Raw genomic sequence first — 21,491 nt, forward strand, 5'->3', positions numbered from 1 at the left:
CTACTTCACAGCACCAGGAACCCAGGTTCAATCCCCAGCTTGGGTCACTGTCTCTATGGAGTTTGCACGTTCTTTGTGGGTTTCCTCCGAGTGCTCCAGTTTCCTCCCACAGTCTGAAAGACATGCTGGTTTGGTGCATTGGCAATGCTAAATTCTCCCTCAGTGTACCCAAACAGGCACCAGAGTGTGGCGATTAGGGGAATTTCACAGTAACTTCATTGCAGTGTTAATGTAAGCCTTACTTGTGACTAATAAATAAACTTTAACTTTTCTTAACCCTTCTTGCAGTTCAATTACTGAAATCAGTCCTTGTTCTAATGATGAGATTCCCTGTCTGCTGTTACTTTAGGAAGTCTCACAACACCAGGTTAAAGTCCAACAGGTTTATTTGGTAGCAAAAGCCACACAAGCTTTCGGAGGTCTGCTCCTTCGTCAGGTGAGTGGGAGTTGTGTTCACAAACAGGGCATATAAAGACACAAACTCAATTTACAAAATGATGGTTGGAATGCGAGGCTTTACAGGTAATCAAGTCTTAAAGGTACGTTGTTACTTTAAATCAGCCCTTGAATTAGTTGTGTTTTTTTCCCTCATGTTCCCACATTTCAGTAACAAAATGTTTTGTTCTTCGCTCTGACAAAGGGTCATCCAGACTCGAAACGTTGGCTCTATTCTCTCTCCACAGACCACCTGAGATTTTCCAGCATTTTCTGTTTTTGTTTCAGTGACAAATGTTGATGTGTTTGCCCCTACACCCACAGGGCTCCATCTGTTTGAAACCACAAACAGAAAGGTCCAGTTTTCTCCTGGACTTTTTTTTAATACTTTTCCAATTCAATCAAATCAAATCCAATTCAGAGTCTCAACAAGTTGAGACACTTCAGATCCAGGCTGACAAGACAGGGCGAGCGACCAAACCACCCTGTCCTGGGCCTGATCTACATGAGCCAAGCTGATTGGAGAAGGGGGACATGATGTGGAGATGCCGGTAACTTTCACAATGATGCAGAGTTTCAGCCAATGAGGGAGATCCGGGCTCAGCCCCGCCCCTCGTTCACTCCGATTGGTTGGAGGACCAGCCGCTCCCGCTCGGTCCTCCAGCCCCGCCCCCTCTTCCTATTGGGCCGGAGCTGCCATCAATCACTGCCTGGGCATTGTGATGTGGAGCATGCGCAGTCCGGATACTGGAAGTGGTTGTTGCGTTGCAATTCGGAGCAACTCAAATTTAGAAATCGCCGAGTAAGCGGGGTGCGATAGAGCCGGTGTGTGGGTTGGAAGCTTCAGAAGTATATGATAGAGGCTCCGAATCCCGAATAGAAAGCTCCCGGTCCCGCGTTTGCACGCAGCGGGCCGCGTTCGCGGTTCAAGGGTAACGGCCGCCATCTTGAAACGGAGGGGATATAACATAGCGCATGCGCGGCCGCCATCTTTATTATGGGCAATGAGAAGTAGTGCGCATGCGCAGCGTGAGCCTGGAATTCCAGGTCAGCCCCGCCCCCTCCCAGGGACATGTTTATCTCCAATTGCAGGAATTTGTTATTTATTTATTATTTCACAGGGCGTGGGCCTCAGTTGTGTTTATTGCATGCAGGGGAATATTCACAGTCTAAAGATGCTGAACTTAATGTTGAGTCCAAAAGGCTGTAATGTGCCCAATCGGAAGATGGGGTGTTGTTCCTCCAGATTGCATTGGGCGACACTGGGGCATTGCAACAGGCCAAGGACAGAGATGTGGGCATGAGAGCAAGATGCTGAGTTGAAATGGCAAGTGACTGGAAAGCGAATGTCATGCTTGTGGACTGAGCAAAGGTGTTCTGCAAAGCAGTAACTCAGTCTGCGTTTAGTCTCCCCAGCATAGAGGAGACGGTATTGTAATAGAACCATAGAAAATTACAGCTCAGAAACAGGCCTTTTGGCCCTTCTTGTCTGTGCCGAACCATTTTATGCCTAGTCCCACTGACCTGCACTTGGACCATATCCCTCCACACCCCTCTCATCCATGAACCCGTCCAAGTTTTTCTTAAATGTTAAAAGTGACCCCGCATTTACCACTTTATCCGGCAGCTCATTCCACACTCCCACCACTCTCTGCGTGAAGAAGCCCCCCCTAATATTCCCTTTAAACTTTTCTCCTTTCACCTTAACCCATGCCCTCTGGTTTTTTTCTCCCCGAGCCTCAGCGGAAAAAGCCTGCTTGCATTCACTCTATCTATACCCATCAAAATCTTATACACCTCTACCAAATCTCCCCTCAATCTTCTACGCTCCAGGGAATAAAGTCCCAACCTATTCAATCTCTCTCTGTAACTCAGCTTCTCAAGTCCCGACAACATCCTTGTGAACCTTCTCTGCACTCTTTCAATCTTATTTACATCCTTCCTGTAACTAGGTGACCAAAACTGCACACAATACTCTAAATTCTGCCTCACCAATGCCTTATATAAACTTACCATAACACTCCAACTTTTATACTCGATACTCCGATTTATAAAGGCCAATGTACCAAAGGCACTCTTTACGACCCTATCCACCTGTGACGTCACTTTTAGGGAATTCTGTACCTGTATTCCCAGATCCCTCTGTCCAACTGCACTCTTCAGAGTCCTACCATTTACCCTGTACGTTCTTCTTTGGTTTGTCCTTCCAAAGTGCAATATCTCACACTTGTCTGCGTTAAATTCCATTTGCCATTTTTCAGCCCATTTTTCTCGTTGGTCCAAATCCCTCTGCAAGCTTTGAAAACCTTCCTCACTGTCCACTACACCTCCAATCTTTGTATCATCAGCAAACTTGCTGATCCAATTTACCACATTATCATCCAGATCATTGATATAGATGACAAACAACAATGGACCCAACACCGATCCCTGCGGCACACCACTAGTCACAGGCCTCCACTCAGAGAAGCAATCCTCCACAACCACTCTCTGGCTTCTTCCATTGAGCCAGTGTCTTATCCAATTTACTACCTCCCCGTGTATACCTAGCGACTGAACCTTCCTAACTAACCTCCCATGAGGGACCTTGTCAAAGGCCTTGCTGAAATCCAGGTAGACAACATCCACCGCCTTCCCTTCATCCACCTTCCTGGTAACCTCCTCGAAAAACTCTAATAGATTGGTCAAACATGACCTACCACGCACAAAGCCATGTTGACTCTCCCTAATAAGTCCTAATAAGTAATGCAGTGGACTAAATTGAAGGAGATACAAATGAAATGCTGCTTCACCTGAAGGGAGTGTTAGGAGTGTTGGACAAGGAGGATGTACTATTGCACCTTTTGCGAATGCGTGGGCATGTAAAGTGGGATGAGGGGTTGAGGGTGATGGAGGAGTGGACCGGGTATCATGGAGGAAACGGTCTCTGCAGAATGCTGATTGGGGTGGTGAGCGGATGTGTTTCATGATGGTAGCATGCTAGAATTGGCAGAAATGATCACATGGTTAGCACGACTGCCTCACAGCTCCAGGGACCTGTGTTCAATTCCCAGCTTGGTCACTGTCTGTGCAGAGTTTGCACATTCTCCCCTTGTCTGTGTGGGTTTCCTCCAGGTGCTCTGGTTTCCTCCCATGGTCCAAAGATGTGCAGATTAGGTGGATTAGCCATGTCAAAATGCCCCTTAGTGTCCCGGGATGTGTATGTTAGAGGGATTAGCAGGGTAAATATGTGGGGTTTCGGGGATAGGACCTGAGTGGGATTGTTGTTGGTGCAGGCTCGATCGGCCAAATGGCCTTCTTCTGACTGCAGGGAATCTATCCTTTGATTGTGGCCGCTGGTGTTGTGAAAAGGCAAGACAAGGGGTGGGGGGGGACACCTTTCACCTTAATCATATTGAGTGACAGAGTAGGCTTGATGGGGTGAATGGCCTGCTTCTGTTCCTATTTCTTACTATCTCTGAGTCCAAGACAGGAAGCCGTTAACAGAGATCTGTCCATCAGCAGAATTGCAAAGGTGTAGAATTACGTACAGCAGAGTGGGGATAGAGGGAGGCTGTGTGGTGTGGAGATTAGCAGATTTTGAGGATTGAGGGAGGAAAGAATATTCCTTAGAAACTAGAATTGTCTGTTCAGAATTTCTATCCCGGACTGACTGCTTAATTTTGTAAACTCTCTTTACAGGTATGACAAGGGAAAAGTTTGCAGATGCAAAACTCAGGACAAACATCTTGACTTGAGTCACTCGATTATTCTTCAACCTTTGAATGTGGAAGTAGAAATGTTTGTCTGTGGAAAAGATGTCAATCGTCAGTGTGACTGGAAAAGCACTGAGTTGCATCACATGTAAAAACATCATACCGTTCAGAGTGGAGAGAAGCTGTACACGTGTTCTGTGTGTGTGGACGAGGCTTCAACTGATCATCAAACCAGGAGAAACAACAAGGACACCAGCACCATGGAGAAACCCTGGAAATGTGAGGTTTGTGGGAAAGGATTCCGTGCTCCCTGTGAACTGGAAACTCATCAACGCAGTCACAGCGGAGAAAGGCCATTCACCTGCTCGATGTGTGGGAAAGGATTCATTGATTCATCCACCCTGCACAGACACCAGAGAGTTCACACCGGGGAGAGGCCGTTCACCTGCTCTGAATGTGGGAAAGGCTTCAGTGATTCATCCAACCTGCTGATACACCAGCGAGTTCACACTGGGGAGAGACCATTCACCTGCTCTCAGTGTGGGAAAGGATTCACACGGGCATCTGCTTTGAGGAATCACGAGAGCTTTCACACCGGTGAGGGGCTGTTCACCTGTTCTGACTGTGGGAAGGGATTCGCTCACTCATCCCTCCTGCTGACACACCAGCGCATTCACACCGGGGAGAGGCCGTTCAGCTGCTCTGACTGTGGAAGGGGATTCACTCAGTCATCAAGTCTGGTGAGACATCGACGCATTCACACCAGGGAGACGCCATTCACCTGCTCCGTGTGTAGGAAGGGATTCAGTCAGTCTGACAGTCTGCTGGGACAACGAGGCACCCACACCAATGAGACACATTTTAAATGCTCTGACTGTGGGAGTTGCTTCATACAATCTGTGCTGCTGGACACTGAGGAGAGACCGTTCAGCTGCTCTCACTGCACAAAGTGCTTTAGAATGTCATACGATCTGCTGAGACATCAGAGAGTTCACACCAGGGAGAAGCCATTCACCTGTTCTGACTGTGGGAAGGGGTTCAGTGATTCATCCAACCTGCAGAGACACCAACGAGTTCACACTGGGGAGAAGCCATTCACCTGCTCTCAGTGTGGGAAAGGATTCACTCAGTCATCCCACCTACAGACACACCAACGAGTTCACAATGGGGAGAGACCGTTCACCTGCTCCGTGTGTGAGAAAGGATTCAATGATTTATCCAATTTACTGAGACACCAACGATTTCATAACGCAGAGATTCATTCACCTGCTGTGTGTGTGGGCAGGGATTCACTTGTTCATCCAAACTGCTGAGACACCAAGGCAGTTACAGTGATTCGATGCGCTGTGGCTGTTAATCGCATCAATTGAGCGACCACATATAAAGAGAGAGTGACAAGTAGTGGAGTTAGGAAGTATACACCTGTAATGTTTCACTCTGAATAAATCTATTCCAAGTAAAGATTGGCTCCAGTTTCTTCCTTCACCATAAGACTGTCAGGAATAATAGATGGTCACAGAATTCTTGCTGAATGTTGGAAACTCAAGAAAAATAAAATTTCAGGCAGAAGATTACAATCCCAGCAGCTTTTGTGAGGATGGCTGAAATTGAGTGGGAATTGTCAGGGTCTGATTTCCCACCGATGTTCTCGGAGTCTGAACCATAAGACCAGTGGAAGAATGAAGTGGAGATGTGGACAGGGGTTACATTTCGACCAAGGAGGAAACAAGGTCCGGCCTTGGCATTGTCACTTCCTCATTAAAGAAAGCTGAATACCTTCTTTAAACCAACAAAGCTACACAATTCTTTTTACCAAAATGAACTTTATTGTATATAATACTATTTTGTTTTCTTTTAATTTAACACTATTATTTATAACTGTGTGTGATGTGTTCAGGTTTACTTTTTACATGCCCAGATTCTCTCACAAGGCACAATCTGGAAGTTATTTATTTCTGTCTAGACCACAATAAACATACCACTGTCCCTTGGGAGAATTCTCCTCAGCTCCAGTTATTCTCCAAGGTAAAACTTTCATTTACCAGCCCCTGTCTATAAATGCTCAGACTTTTGTTCTCATTCCACACGCTAATCTGCTGTAGGTCATTGGTCCAAATTTTCTTCAGCCATTTCCAGAATGTCATTCAAATACTTCTGATGTTTAAGCAAAATGGTTTGCTGCTCCTGTTTGTTCTTTGAACATTTCATAATCCTGGAGTTTCTCCTGATCTAATTCAGATTGAGTTTTATTTAATTTCTTTCCAGCGATGTCGAAGCTTCTTCATTCTGGACTTTCATTTTGTTTTCTAACATTTTGAATCTTCCTCATCACTCACAAACTACTCATTCCAATCATTGGGGGGGGTTTAAATATTTTTTAAAAAAATAATTTGTCCATTTCTCTGAACTCCTGTTGTTGTTATTTCTTGTTCTGTCTCAGCAATAGCAGCTACTCAGTGTCAATTGTCATTCACTATTTGAGGTCTTATTTCCTCTGGTGGTGGACTTTTATCTTGAAATGTTTCCAGCACTTTTCCTGCCTCTGCATTGTCCATTACCAGGGTGGATATCAATATCTTTACTCATGTTAGTTTGATTTGATTTATTATTGTCACATGTACTAATATACAGTGAAAAGTATTGTTTCTTGTGCACAATACAGACAAGGCATACCATTCATAGAGAAGGAAAGGAGTGTGTGCAAAATGTAGTGTTACAGTCATAGCTAGAGTGTAGCAAAAGATCAACTTAGTGTGAGGTAGGTCCATTCAAAAGTCTGATGGCAGCAGGAAAGAGGCTGTTCTTGAGTCGGTTGGTATGGGACCTCAGACTTTTGTATCTTTTTCTGACAGAAGAAGGTGGGAGAGAGAATGTCCGGGGTGCGTGGGGTCCTTAATTATGCAGATTGCTTTTCCGAGGCAGCGGGAAGTGTTGACACTCAATGGATGGGAGGCTGGTTTGCGTGATGGACTGTGTTTCATTCACAACCCCCTTTGTAGTTCTTGCGGTCTTGGGCAGAGTAGGAGCCATACCAAGCTGTGATACAACCAGAAAGAATGCTTTCTATGGTGCATCTGTAAACGTTGGTGAGAGTCGTAGCTGACATGTCAAGTTTCCTTCGTCTTCTGAGAAAGTAGAGGCACCTCTGGGTGAAGAAATTTGTTGCTTCACTGGAGCACAAATAGATGAGGGATTGTTTTACTCACAGGAACATCTTCTGAACCGTGAACATGGTTTCAGAACATGAAAAACAATATCACCGACTATATAATTCCCCACTATAAAATCTCTAATCAGTAAGCCGATAACTGTCCCCTTTATTAAAGCGTAGTTTAAATTTACACTGCACAATGATAGACACACATTTAGAAACATAGAAACTAGAAGCAGGAGTAGGCCATTCAACCCTTCGAGCCTGCTCCGCCATTCATTTTGCTCATGGTTGATCATCAAACTCAATATCCTGATCCCCTTCCCCCCATATCCCTTGATCCCTTTAGCCCCAAGAGCTATATCTGATTTCTTCTTGAAATCAGACAACATTTTGGCCTCAACTATATTTTGTGATGATGAATTCCACACATTCACCACCTTCTAGGTAAAGAAATTTCTCCTCACCTCAAAAAGGTGTAAAAGTTTTACCCCTTATCCTCAATCTATGACCCCTAGTTCTGGACTCCATCAATACCCAAATTGTAGTTTTAACTCTACACAAATGAGATAGACACACAATTCAAATCAATGACCAAAGTGTAGTTTAAGTTCACTCTCCTGAATGTCACACACACTTCCCATCACAGCAGCTGGTGAAATTTGAATGCAATAAAAAAATGTAGAATTAAGAATCTACTGATGACCATGAAACCATTGTCGATTATCGGAAAAACTCCATCTGGTTCAGTAATGTCCTTTCGGGAAGGAAATCTGCCATCCTTACCTGGTTTGGTCCACATGCAACTCCAGAGCCACAGAAATGTGGTTGACTCTTAGATGTCCTCTGAAACGGAGGGCAATTAGGGATGGGAAATAAATGCTGGTGCAGCCAGTGATGCACACATCTGATAAATGAATTTTTAAAAAAAATCTACACAATGGGATAGACAGACACTTCCAATCAATGTCTCAAAATCAATACATTTTGTTTCAGAGAACTTTTGGAAAAGTCTAAATCTTTTCCCAACAATAAACTCTGAACTGAGGCAGTATCTCACAGGATAACAATCTTTCTCGGCTCTTGGACAAAAATGGAGTGATTTCCCCTTCAAATATAAATGCTTCATAAAAGCAAAATTCTGTGGATGATGGATTCTGAAACAAAAACAGAGAATGCTGGAAAAACTGCAGGTTTGGCAACAACTGTAGGAAGAAAATAGAGATAATGTTTCAAATCTGTGTGACTCTTTCAGAACTAAAGAGAAGAAAAATGTGTTATTTACTGTATAGGACAAGGTGGAATTTACAATTCCTTCATAATCCCTCATGTCTCTATTTTCACCCATCATAAATACATTAGAAGGTACTGATTTCTGACAAGCTCCCTCCTTTGCTGCAACCTTCGCAGGAGAAACACCAGCCATCTTTAGCAATGCCATTGGTTTAGTTTTAATCTCCAATAATCTGATTTTAAATGTACGACCATGAAAACATATTGGTGTTTTAGACTCAGTTCTATCCTTTTACAACCCTGTGAGCATCTGTTTTCTTTCATTCCTACAGCGTGTTCTGCAATAGTTAGAGGTCGAGTTGGCAACTCGAGTCCATGACGACTCTCTGTAGAGCAATCCTGTCAATCCTATTCCCCTTCTAGATTCCAATTCCCCTGCAATTTGATTTCCTTCAAATCAATTTCAATCATCCATCCAGTTTCATTTTGGAATCATTGATCATCTCCAATTCCACTCCGCTCCTGGTCAGTGAGTTCCTGTATGAGCTGCGGGCGGGCTGGAGCGGGCAAGAGGTGACAGTGGAAACAGCAATGGCCGGTAGAGTTACAGCGATCCTTCGTGGCCAGGAGGGGAAACTGCAGCAGCAGCAGCAGCACAGTCTGGCCAAAAGCTTCCCCAGTTCAGCTGCTCAGAGACACTGGTAACCTCTTCAAATGTAAACTTCAGCTTCTCACATTCAGCCCCATCCATCCATCTCTCCCACAATCCACCTCACACTTTGATGCACCTCAATGAGCACCCGGAAACAAGGCTTTAGAACTGAAGGCTTTAATACATTAACAATGAAACTACTAACACAAATTCACCCGTTCAGACTGAAGGGGTCCTGCCGGAGCAGGGGGTCTTATACCCTGCCACCGGAGGCGGGACCCCACTGGAGTGTGCCATGATAACACTTAGGACAGGTAAACACCCTATCCCAACAACATAGTACAACCCCCATAACAACAACACCCTAGCCCAACAGTAACACAATAACAACCCCAGTGGTGAACCAACGATGGTTCACCACATTCACCCCTCCTTTAGGAACCAAAGGTGGCGGGGTGGATGAAAACAGACAATGACAAAAAAAATAACAGGATTCACAAGTCCAGACGGTCTGGAGGACCACACCGACGCTGCGATCTTCTCAACACCGGTTGCGAAACCGGAGCAGGTGCTTGCGGTGGCTCTCTCAAAGCAACATCTGGCTGTCCCCTCAAAGACTCCCGGGCCGGCCGGCCCTGATGAGGCGATGGTGTAGGGGATCCTGGAACGTTTGGTGGTGGTGGTGGTGGTGATGATGGTGGCGCCGATCTCCGAGTCTCAGACAAGCTGTACATGGGAGTAAAAGTGTTATGCACTGGTCCCGGTGCTGACCGCGCCACGTCTGGGGAAGTAATGAGGAGTAGTGGATCTGTGACTGGGGGAATAGGAGCGACAGGAGTTGCTACGTCCCCTGCGGGCGCCAGGTCTCTAATGGAGACAGTGTCCTCTCGCCCGTCAGGATATGCCACATAGGCATACTGAGGGTTGGCGTGGAGGAGTTGGACCGGTTCGACCAAGGGGTCGGACTTGCGAGCCCTCACATGGCGCCGCAGAAGGACGGGTCCTGGGTACGTCAACCAGGCTGGCAATGAGGTCCCCGAGGACGACTTCCGAGGGAATGAGAACATCCTCTCGTGGGGAGTAGCATTGGTTGCCGTACACAGGAGGGAGCGGATAGAATGGAGCGCAGTTGGAAGGACCTCCTGCCACCGGGAGACTGGAAGGCCCTTGGATTTCAGTGCCAGTAGGACAGCCTTCCAGACTGTAGCATTCTCCCTTTCCACCTGTCCGTTACCCCTAGGGTTGTAGCTCGTGGTTCTACTAGAGGCAATTCCGAATGAGAGCAGGAATTGCCTCAAGTCGTTGCTCATGAACGACGAGCCCCTGTCGCTATGAATATAGCAGGGGTACCCGAACAGGGTAAAAAGCTCACTGAATGCCTTGATGACGGTGGCAGTCGACGTGTCCGCACAGGGGAAAACAAACGGAAACCGGGAAAATTCGTCTATTATGTTAAGAAAATAGACATTCCGATCCGTTGAGGGAAGGGGGCCCTTAAAATCTACACTCAGCCTCTCAAAAGGGCGAGTGGCCTTGACCAAATGTGCCCGGTCTGGTCGATAAAAGTGTGGTTTGCATTCTGCGCAAATCCGACAACTTCTAGTAACTGACCTGACCTCCTCCACCGAGTAGGGTAGGTTGCGGGCTTTTATGAAGTGGTAGAGTCTGGTGACTCCAGGATGACACAGATCATTGTGGAGAGCCTTCAAGCGGTCCTCCTGCATGATGGCGCATGTTCCGCGCGAGAGGGCATCCGTGGGCTCATTGAGCTTCCCTGGACGATACATAATATCGTAATTATAGGTGGAGAGCTCAATTCTCCACCGCAAGATCTTATCGTTCTTGATCTTGCCCCTCTGCGTGTTACTGAACATAAACGCCACGGATCGTTGATCCGTGATCAGGGTGAACCGCTTACCTGCCAGGTAATGGCGCCAGTGTCTGACTGCCTCCACAATGGCCTGAGCCTCCTTTTCCACCGCTGAGTGCCGAATCTCTGGGCCTTGAAGGGTGCGGGAAAAAAACGCGACGGGCCTGCCTGCCTGGTTTAGTGTGGCGGCTAGGGCGAAGTCCGATGCATCACTCTCCACCTGGAAAGGGATGGATTCATCCACCGCGTGCATCGTGGCTTTCGAGATGTCGCTTTTCAAAACCTTGAAGGCCAATTGGGCCTCCGGCGTAAGTGGGAAGGTCGTGGACTTAATGAGCGGACGAGCTTTGTCCGCGTAGTTGGGGACCCACTGTGCATAATACGAAAAGAACCCGAGGCATCTCCTCAGTGCTTTCGTGCTAGCGGGCAAGGGAAGTTCAGTGAGTGGGCGCATACGGTCTGGATCAGGGCCAATGACCCCGTTTTCCACCACGTATCCGAGGATGGCTAACCTATGCGTACGGAATACGCACTTCTCCCTGTTATAGGTCAGATTCAGGCGAGATGCAGTGCGTAGAAAGTGTTGGAGATTCGTGTCGTGGTCCTGCTGGTCATGGCCGCAGATGGTGACGTTATCCAGGTACGGGAAGGTAGCCCGCAACCCGTTCTGGTCCACCATTCGGTCCATAGCACGCTGGAAGACCGAGACCCCATTGGTGACACCAAATGGAACCCTGAGGAATTGGTATAGACGACCATCCGCCTCAAAAGCCGTATATTGTCGGTCCTCTGGGCGGATGGGGAGTTGATGGTAGGCGGACTTAAGGTCTATGGTAGAAAACACTCGGTACTGCGCAATCTGATTTACCGTATCAGAAATGCGCGGGAGAGGATACGCATCCAGCTGCGTGTATCTATTAATGGTCTGACTATAGTCGATGACCATCCGAGGTTTGTTCCCGCTTTTGACTACCACGACCTGCGCTCTCCACGGACTAGCACTGGCCTGTATGATCCCTTCCTTGAGGAGCCGCTGAACCTCAGATCTAATAAAGATCCGGTCCTCAGCGCTGTAACGCCTACTTTTAGTAGCGATGGGCTTGCAGCCAGGTACCAGATTTTTAAAAAGGGATGGTGTCGTGATCTTCAGGGTGGATAGATTGCACGCGGGGCGCTTTGGGCAATTTGGAGGCTGCGGCTGGTTCCCTACTGCCAGTGAAGGGAGTGGCCCACCGTACTGTAGGATCACACTCTTCATGTGGACCATAAAGTTTAGTCCGAGGAGAATTGGCGCGCAAAGGTGAGGTAGCACAAGGAGCCTGTATTGCTCGTAAACTGTGCCCTGTACCTCAAGAGTTACCATACATCGTCCTTGGATCGGTACAGACCGGGACTGTGATGCCATGGAAATTGTCTGTTTGGCAGGGAGAACCCGGAGTCCACACCTTTTAGCAGTTTCAGGGTGTATGAAACTTTCGGTGCTCCCACTGTCAAACAGACAATTCACAGTTCTGCCACTAACCTTTACCTCCATCATGGAATGTTCCAGTCTGTAATGCCTGGTCTGATCCAGAGAGATCGACGCCACCGTTGGCCCCTGGGCGTCACTGCATGCTGCCGATGTGGATGCTGAGGACCCCTGCTGGTCGCTGCTGCATGCTGCCGATGTGGATGCGGAGGACCCCTGCTGGTCGCTCCTAGTCGTCGTGGACCATGATGGCCGCCCCCATGAATCGCATGTGGCCGAGGGCTCCAAGCGCAGCGACTCCTGGTGGTCTTCCTCCTCCTCTGTCTGCCACGATGGCGCCGTCCTGAGATCGCACGTGGTCGGACCTCGTGGGTACTGCAGCGCCGAAAGAGATGGTCTCCGTTCTGGAGGGTTACAAGCTGCACTGCCGTTTTTAGGTTTGGACCTGCAGACTTTGCTGTAGTGGCCTTTTTTACCGCACTGGCTGCAGATTGCCGTTCTTGCCGGACACTGCTGCCGTGGATGCTTAGCCCCACCGCAAAAATAGCATCGCTGGCCACCTGGAGCTGCCGCCGTCGTCGAATCAATCTGGGAGCGCGGGTTCGCGGGGCGAGGAGGGAGCAGAGCTTGCTCCAACCACGTTGACTGCACGTGGTCCTCGGGGTACAGCGCCAAGCTCTTCGACGCCGCCTCCAACCTCACGGCCATCCCCATTGCCTGGGTCAAGTTGAGTTTCCCCTTTTCTAATAATTTAAGTCTGATGTACGAGGACCCTACCCCTGCTACGAACGCGTCTCGGGCGAGGTCTTGCATGTACTGCTCGGCGGAGACATCCTTACAGTCGCAACCCCTGGCAAGCTGCAGGAGTTCATTGGCGTAGTCTTCTATGGTCTCGCCCGACTGCCGACGTCGTGTAGCGAGGAGATAACGAGCGTGAATCTCGTTGGGTGGCGTAATGTACCTATTCTTTAGGAGCTCGACGGCACCCTGGTAAGTGGAAGCTGCACGAATGGCTAGGTAAATCGTGTCGCTTACCCTTGCGTGGAGGACCTGGAGTCTATCACTGTCTGTAGTGATAGCTACCGAGGCTGCCAGGTAGTCCTCGAAGCACTTCCACCAATGTTCGAACGTGTTAGCTGCACCGACCGCACGTGGGTCCAGTGTCAGACGATCCGGTTTTAGGATCTGTTCCATATTCTCAGTTAATGTATTAAATTGATGCACCTCAATGAGCACCCGGAAACAAGGCTTTAGAACTGAAGGCTTTAATACATTAACAATGAAACTACTAACACAAATTCACCCGTTCAGACTGAAGGGGTCCTGCCGGAGCAGGGGGTCTTATACCCTGCCACCGGAGGCGGGACCCCACTGGAGTGTGCCATGATAACACTTAGGACAGGTAAACACCCTATCCCAACAACATAGTACAACCCCCATAACAACAACACCCTAGCCCAACAGTAACACAATAACAACTTCCTCTCTCTCTCCATCCATCCCTCCCTAAAACAAGAACCATTCACTCTGCACAGCAGTTTCATCTTCATTCCTCCAGTCTGTATTCCAGCCTTCATCACATCCACTCTGCTCCCAGATACTTTACACCATTAGATATTACAATTCAAACTTTATAATCTCTACAATTTAATATTTGTTCAAGGTGATCACAGACAGCAGATAAATCATCAATTCCACTCCCAGCCTGAGCAATAGGGGATATATTTATACATTATCTCATTTCATAGTAAAACCCACACACTGAGCCTCAGATTTGCTTCTGTTATTATTTTAGTGTCCAGCAGGTGGATATTAGATTGACATTAACATCAACCCTTCATGGTCTCAGTCTCCGTGTTTGTGAGAGTGTGTGTGATAATGTGTATGTCTGTGCATGTGTTTGTGTAAGTCTGAATATTTTTTCGTCTGCATGTCTGTGAATGTGTTTGAGATTATGTATATCTGGAGATATGTTTGTGAGTTTCCCAGTGTCTGTCAATGTGTTTGTGTGTCAGTGCAGATTCGATGGGCCAAATGGCCTCCCTCTGCACTGCAGGATTCTATGATTCTATTGATCATAGGTCTGACGTGTCTAGGTCATGAATGAGCACAACATTAATTTAGTGTGCCCTTAAATGTCAGCCATCTCCTGGAGAAAACATCCCTTTAATTGTGAACATTAGCAAAGAGACCATGCTTCATCCAGACAAATAAATGAGTCAAGCTGAGGGAGCAAAGGATGTCAATGTCTTTAAAAAAGAGAGACAGACAGACCTGGGCCAATCTTTCCAGAGTCTGCAGCCTCCCTGGATTCACTTCCTTTCCCTTCAGTTGCTGCAAGTCCCCAATTTCCCCCAGAATGAGAAAAGAAATGGAAAGGGAGAGAAAAGAAAGTCTTTTACTCACAGATGTTGCCCTCTTTTTAGGTCAAACCAAATAAACAAACTCAAATTAAGTCAGGACAAAGTAAAAGGGGCAGCTCCCCAAAAGGAGGGGAACAGCCCGAACAGAAATCAAAGTACAAAGGAAACTTAAAGACATCAAATTAAAATGTGATTATCAGGGTCGATAACGCACACCAACCCCTGCGGTGCCCAGCGGGCGCGGAAGGCGTCAACTGTGCCCGTGGACACCGCATGCTCCCTCTCCAGGGACACCTGGCCACGAACGTAGCCGCGGAAGAGGGGCAGACAGTCAGGATGGACGGCCCCCTCGATCGCCCGCAGCCTGGACCGGTAAATGGCGTGTTTCGCCAGGCCCAGGAGCAGGTTCACGAGGAGGTCGCCATCCCGACCCGACCCTCTCCGCACCGGGTGTCCATAGATCAGGAGTGAGGGGCTGAAGTGCAAACAGAACATCAATAAAAGGTTCTTTAGGAAAACATAAAGGGAGTGCAGCCGAAGACACACAACATAGACATGGTCCACGGACTCCACAAGGCCGCAGAAAGGGCAGTCTTCGGAGCCCGTGAACCAGTGAATCCTACGGTTGTGGGGGGGGAGGGGGTGGGGGTGGGTGGGGGGGTGGGTGGTTGGGGTGGGGAGGGGGGTGGGGAGGGGGGTGGGGGGGTAGGGTGGGGTGGTGGGGGGGCGGGGCTGGGGGTAGTTGAGGTGGGGGGGTGGGGGGGGTGGTTGGGGTAGGGGGGTGGGGGTGGGGGGGTTGGGAGGGGGTTGGGGTGGGTGGGGGTGTGGGGGCGGGGGGGTGGGGGGTGTTGGGGGTGGGGTGGGGGGGTTGGGGGAGGTGCGGGTGGGGTGGGGGGGGTGGGGTGGGGGTTGGGGAGCAGCATCGCGAGGCGACCGTGTTCCAGACAGTGAGGAGGTCCTGGTAAAAGACGGGCAACTCCTGCAGGGCGGTCGAAGCACGCCCCAGTTCGATATGCAGGAGCTGCACGTCATAATTGAGGTTGTGCCACTGGTGGAAGAAATACGTCGCCATGGCACACCACTGTGGAGGGGGCTCAACGTAAAGGTACCTCTGCAGGGCCTGGAGGCGGAAGGTCGCTATCTGAGTGCGGAGGCACACCAGACCTTGTCCGCCCTCCTCAAGCGGGAGATGCAGAACCGCAGCAGGGACCCAGTGCAGTCGATTGTCCCAGAAGAACCGCACGAGGGACGACTCGGTGGGGGGCACGAGGGAGTCCCCCGCCTCGCTCTGGGCAGACTCCAAAAGTGCCCTCGTGCCCACCACCGAGCCGCTGACCTCCTCAGGGCAGTCACCCCTCGACTCCGAGTCCCCCGCCGCAGGACGTACGGCGGGCGGCACGGAGGCGCCAACTCGCCCCAACCCCTCCCTGATCCCACCCCCAGGATCGGCGGAGGAGGGGTTCCCCCCGGGCTCACCTTCCCCGGTTTGCAGGCCCGCGTGCGGCGGCGACTCAGTCCCCCGCTCTGCCCCAGACGCTTGGACACCCCCCAGGTCCGGTACAACCTCCGGATTAAGGTCGGGGATGTCCAGCGTCCAAGGCCGGGACGGAGAGGACGAGTGGACCATTTCCTCACCACCGCCGCACGGGGACACAAACATTGGGGAGTTGCCCCAGTCCCCCGGCATACTGAAAAAGAACTCCGGGTTGTAATCGGCTGGGTGGAACGGATACTAAACCCTCCCTCCAGGACCTCCTCCCGGGTCAGGCAGACAAATGGAGAAATGGACAAAAAGGAGTAGACATGGCGGAGGGAGGGGTCGCAAAGGTCAAGCGGGATCGGCACCATCCCGGACCTGACCTCCCCCAGTGGATGGAGGTGGGGGAGGAGGAGCTCACTCGGTAGGAAAGGCGGGACGTTTGATATTACGATCTTATGGGCGGTGGTCTCCAAAGGGTCCACCGCCAGGAACGTCCCGCCCACCGTGAGCCCCCTCTCCAGGGCGAGGTGGACTGCCCGCTCGGCCTTCAAAAAGAATACGGCCCGGCCGTACATCTTAGAGGCCGCGACAATGGCTCAGGGGCCGACAACTCCAGCCATTGCCTTGACACAGGCCTCGATGGACATGTCGGGGTGGGCGTAGCACTTAACCCCGAGCTGCCGCGTGAGCAACAAAAAAGGTGGCAGGGCCTTGGGAGCGGCGGGGGCTCTGGTAGACGCCACGCCCGCATAGGTGGGCCGAGAAGGCTCTGCCACCGGCGACGCTGGCGATGCCTCCATAGTAATCAAGGGAGTGCTATTCCCACCCCGAGACTGCCCAGATGCACGGCAGGGTGTACATAAGGAGGGAAAAATAAGGGAGGGGAGGGTAGGTGGATGGGGGTTTAGGTGCTCTCTCCCCGGAGCGAGAGAGGAGAGAGGAGGTCGGAGGAGCAGGAGGGAGGACGAGGGACAAGGCACGGAGGGGGGCCGGTGCCCCAGTCAGGGGGAAAGAGGGGAGGGGGTGTCAGTGTTGGGGGCAGCAGCAGTGGGTGGGGGACTTTACTCCTCCAGCCCTTTCGGGCGCAAACAGTTCAAGTCCGGGGTGTCTTCACCACCCCGCCCCCCTCCCCCCCCACTGCAGATGGAAAAAACAGTCTGAATTTACTTCACCACCCCCCCGCCCCCCCCCATCCCTTTCAGGCACCGACCTTCTGATGATGAGGGCACCAGCCCAACCACTCAGTCCCTAGATGTTGAAACGTGCAGTCCTCCCTCCCAAAGATGGAAAGTAAAAAGAAAGTCACTCCGTGTCCTCTCTCCCTCCAGGGAGAGAGCACCCTCCAGTGGACGGACGGACGGCAGGCAGGTAGGCCAGACGGCAGGCAGGCAGGCCAGACAACAGGTCGGCAGGCAGGCCAGACAGCAGGCAGGCCGGCCAGAAAACAGGCAGGCAGGCAGGCCAGACGACAGGCAGGCAGGCCAGACGACAGGCAGGCCAGACGACAGGCAGGCAGGCAACAGCTCATCTTCCTTCCCCTTCCCACTTTCAGATGCTGGAATGACCAAATTAACATTTCTGCCCGGTTCTGACCCGGGGACCTTTCGCGTGTCAGGCAAATGTGACAACCACTTCACTGCAGAAACAACCTCTCTGATGTTGGAGACAGGAGGAAGTTTCAGTCTGTCTGAAGCTCAATCTTCATTCACGCAAAGCCCGCGCTCTGATCAGCTGGAGGACCAGTGTCCTTCCGGTCCTCCAACTCTTCCTATTAATCAACACCTCAGAAGGTCAGGGGGTGGGATCTGCCCTGCAATTCGCAGCTTCCCCCTCCCTTGGACATGCGCAGTCCCGGGCCGGGGGGAGGGGGAGATCACCGAGCGGCTTCTCGCTCTGGCCGGAGCCGTCAGCCGGTTGCCTGGAAACCTTGGCTCGATGTGGTGCAGGGGGAGGGGAACAATGGGTGGGGGCGGGGCTCCCGGGTCCGCGCGCCCGGGCCTGCTCACTGGAACCCGGGGCGTCACCGCGGAGCAGAGTGATTCCTATTGGCTGATTCAAGGATGGCTCCACTGTGACGTCACAAAGGGGAAGTTGGCCAATGATGATGTAATTTAAACAATGCCTTGAGATCACTTCACTTCTTGGTCAGACCCCCTTTTCAGTCCAGTGCTACTTGGAGTTTACCGTCAATTCAACAACTATTGGGTTACAAGTCCCTCACAGTTCTGATCACAAATTTATGATAAAATAATTCAAATAATGCATGAGAACGCTTCTTAACTAACTACCTATCACTGTTTGTTGATTGATCAGACCCCCTTTTTACACATTCAGGAATCTCAGCCACTGAACACCAGCCGGTCCTGGGATAAGTTTAATTCTAACTCATTATGAGTAAATATTCTCACCAGGTCCTCTTTCAGAGCCCTGCTAAGCAGCTTTAATGGTTCATGATTGCAGAAACTGAGCAGTCACAGGAATGTGGTCAAGATAGTCATGTCCCACAATGCCTCGCATTTAATCTGCAGTCCTTCAGTTATAACAGGATATGTGGCTGTCTGTAGCTGCCTCAGCCACGATCAGCGCCAACACTGCCTTCCTGAACTGCTATGATGCCGAAGGTGTAAGTACACCCACAGTGCTGTTAGGGAGGGATTTCCAGCTACACATTCCATACTTCCTCTAGACTGTGGGTGGATACGAGATTGGTACATTTCATTCAACTGCACCCAAGCTGAGTTATTCAAATCCCTTTATTGTACGTGACAATATATTCATGATTTCTTTAAATCAGAAATTAAACATTCCCATTTGATTTCAGGTATTAACATATTCTGTTTGTTTGTTCTTTATTGTCAATGACAGGCTGGGGTTGTTCTCCTTGGAGCAAAGGAGGTTGAGGGGAGATTTGATAGAGGTGGACAAGATTCTGACAGGTTTAGATAAGGTGGACAAAGAAAAGCTGTTCCCATTAGCTGACGGGACAAGGATGAGAGGGACACAGGTTTATGGTTTTGGGTCAGAGAGGAAGGCGGGATGTGAGGAAGAATATTTTGATGCAGTGAATGGTAATGACCTGGAACTCGCTGCCTACGAGGGTCGAGGAAGTGGAGACAATAAACAATTACAAAGGAAATTGGATGGGCATCTGGGGGAGTTTCAAACAGAAATAGTGACTCTTAACTTCCTAACACCCGGTCACTCTGTGATCCGTGTGAAATCTGAAACCAGGTATTCGCAACAAGACTCAAAGAGCATCAGCCCACTAGAGGCAAAGACATGAGACCGGCCAGTCCAGCAGAAAGAAACCCTCCGACCCTCCCCATTGACCAACTGTGAGAATGAACAAAATGCAGTCCTGGATGTAATTGAGAGCAGAAAGAATAACAGCAGAATCCAACCCCTGGAATCACTCGTGAACTCGCTGGTGTTTCAGCAGCTGGGATGAAACTATGAATCCCTTCCTACACTGAGAGCAGGTGAACGGCCTCTCCCCAGTGTGAACTCGCTGGTGTATCCGCAGGTTGGATAACTGACTGAATCCCTTCTCACACTGAGAGCAGGTGAACGGCCAGTCCCCAGTGTGAACTCGCTGGTGACACCGCAGGGTGAATAAATCAGTGAATCCCTTCCCACACTGAGAGCAGGTGAATGGTCTCTCCCCAGTGTGAACTCGCTGGTGCGCCTCCAGCTTAGCTAACTGACTGAACCCCTTCCCACATATAGAGCAGGTGAATGGCCACTCCCCAGTGTGAACTCGCTGGTGTCTCCGCAGAGTGGATAAATCAGTGAATCCCTTCCCACACTGAGAGCAGGTGAAAGGTCTCTCCCCAGTGTGAACTCGCTGGTGTCTCTGCAGGTTAGCTAATTGACTGAACCCTTTCTCACACTGAGAGCAGGTGAACGGCCTCTCCCCAGTGTGAACTCGCTGGTGTTTCCGCAGGGTGGAAATATCAGTGAATCCCTTCTCACACTGAGAGCAGGTGAACGGCTTCTCCCCAGTGTGAACTCGCTGGTGTGCCTGCAGGCTGGATGACCGAGTGAATCCCTTCCCACACTGAGAGCAGGTGAACGGTGTCTCCCCAGTGTGAACTCGCTGGTGTCTCTGCAGGTTAGATAATTGACTGAACCCCTTCTCACACTGAGAGCAGGTGAACGGCCTCTCCCCAGTGTGAACTCGCTGGTGCGTCCGCAGGGTGGATAAATCAGTGAATCCCTTCTCACACTGAGAGCAAGTGAACGGCCTCTCCCCAGTGTGAACTCGCTGGTGTGTCTGCAGGTTAGATAATTGACTGAACCCCTTCTCACACTGAGAGCAGGTGAACGGCCTCTCCCCAGTGTGAACCCGCTGGTGCGTCCGCAGGGTGGATAAATCAGTGAATCCCTTCTCACACTGAGAGCAGGTGAACGGTTTCTCCCCAGTGTGAACTCGCTGGTGTCTCTGCAGATGGGATACCCGAGTGAATCCCTCCCCACACTGAGAGCAAGTAAATGGTCTCTCCCCAGTGTGGCTGCGCCGATGAGCTTCCAGCAGGGATGGGACTTTGTATCTTTTCCCACAGTCCCCACATTTCCATGGTTTCTCCATGGTGCAGGTGTCCTTTCCTCTCTCTTCAGTTGAAGACTCGTCCACACACAGAACAGTCCCCCGCCCCTCCCCCACCGCTGTGAATGGTGTGATATTTATTCAGGCTGTGTAACTGGTTCAAGCTCAATGCACTGGAACACACTCACTCCAGTCTGGCAGTGTGTTGGCACTTTTCCAGTCACTGATGTTTGAAATCTTTTCAAGTCATCAGACCGGACAACCATTTCTCCTCGATTCAAAGGCCGATGATATTCAGGTCCCAAGGAATGTGACTCTGTCAGATCTAGATGTGACGTTTAAGATTTCAGCCTGTGATTCCTCTTTCAGTATCCTATAAAACAAGTTTACAGAGGTCATCAGTGTCAGTGCAGGATGGAAATTCAGAACACGCAATTCTAGTTTCTATGGAACATTCTTTCCTCTCTCGAGACTCCAAACATTGGCTCTATTCTCTCTCTATCTGGGGGATAGCGTGGGAAATGATGCTGCGGTAGATCAGCCAATTCTCAATGAATGGTTGAGGCAGTTCGATGGGCTGAATGGCCAACTGCAGCTC

At 50.0% G+C, this 21,491-nt stretch overlaps 4 protein-coding genes across 4 annotated transcripts in view; 1 reads left to right on the forward strand and 3 right to left on the reverse strand.

Annotated features, from left to right (window-relative positions):
- Positions 1 to 21,491, reverse strand: part of LOC144485002 (uncharacterized) — a 397,873-nt gene that overhangs the window by 245,688 nt on the left and 130,694 nt on the right. The gene's annotated exons all lie outside the window — the stretch shown is intronic.
- The window catches only part of LOC144484979 (uncharacterized), a 565,458-nt gene that overhangs the window by 60,690 nt on the left and 483,277 nt on the right, over positions 1 to 21,491 (reverse strand). The gene's annotated exons all lie outside the window — the stretch shown is intronic.
- LOC144484999 (uncharacterized) overlaps positions 1 to 21,491 on the forward strand; it is a 274,616-nt gene that overhangs the window by 50,131 nt on the left and 202,994 nt on the right. The gene's annotated exons all lie outside the window — the stretch shown is intronic.
- LOC144484981 (uncharacterized) lies at positions 1,139 to 20,936 on the reverse strand. The gene is made up of 2 exons (XM_078203307.1): positions 20,105 to 20,936; positions 1,139 to 1,381 (listed from the first exon to the last, which is right to left on the reverse strand). Exons 1-2 carry the CDS (start codon positions 20,933 to 20,935, stop codon positions 1,139 to 1,141), a joined length of 1,074 nt encoding a protein of 357 aa, XP_078059433.1. The 5' UTR covers position 20,936.

The sequence above is a fragment of the Mustelus asterias genome, unplaced genomic scaffold, assembly GCF_964213995.1.
Source record: "Mustelus asterias unplaced genomic scaffold, sMusAst1.hap1.1 HAP1_SCAFFOLD_150, whole genome shotgun sequence".
Taxonomy (NCBI): domain Eukaryota; kingdom Metazoa; phylum Chordata; class Chondrichthyes; order Carcharhiniformes; family Triakidae; genus Mustelus; species Mustelus asterias.

Coding starts and splice junctions, on each gene's coding strand:
- LOC144484981 (XM_078203307.1), bottom strand. CDS start 20,935: ATGGAGAAACCATGGAAATGTGGGGACTGTGGGAAAAGATACAAAGTC. Junction 1,382..20,104: donor CTCTGCGGAGACACCAGCGA/GTTCACACTGGG, acceptor CTCCGTTTCAAG/ATGGCGGCCGTTACCCTTGA.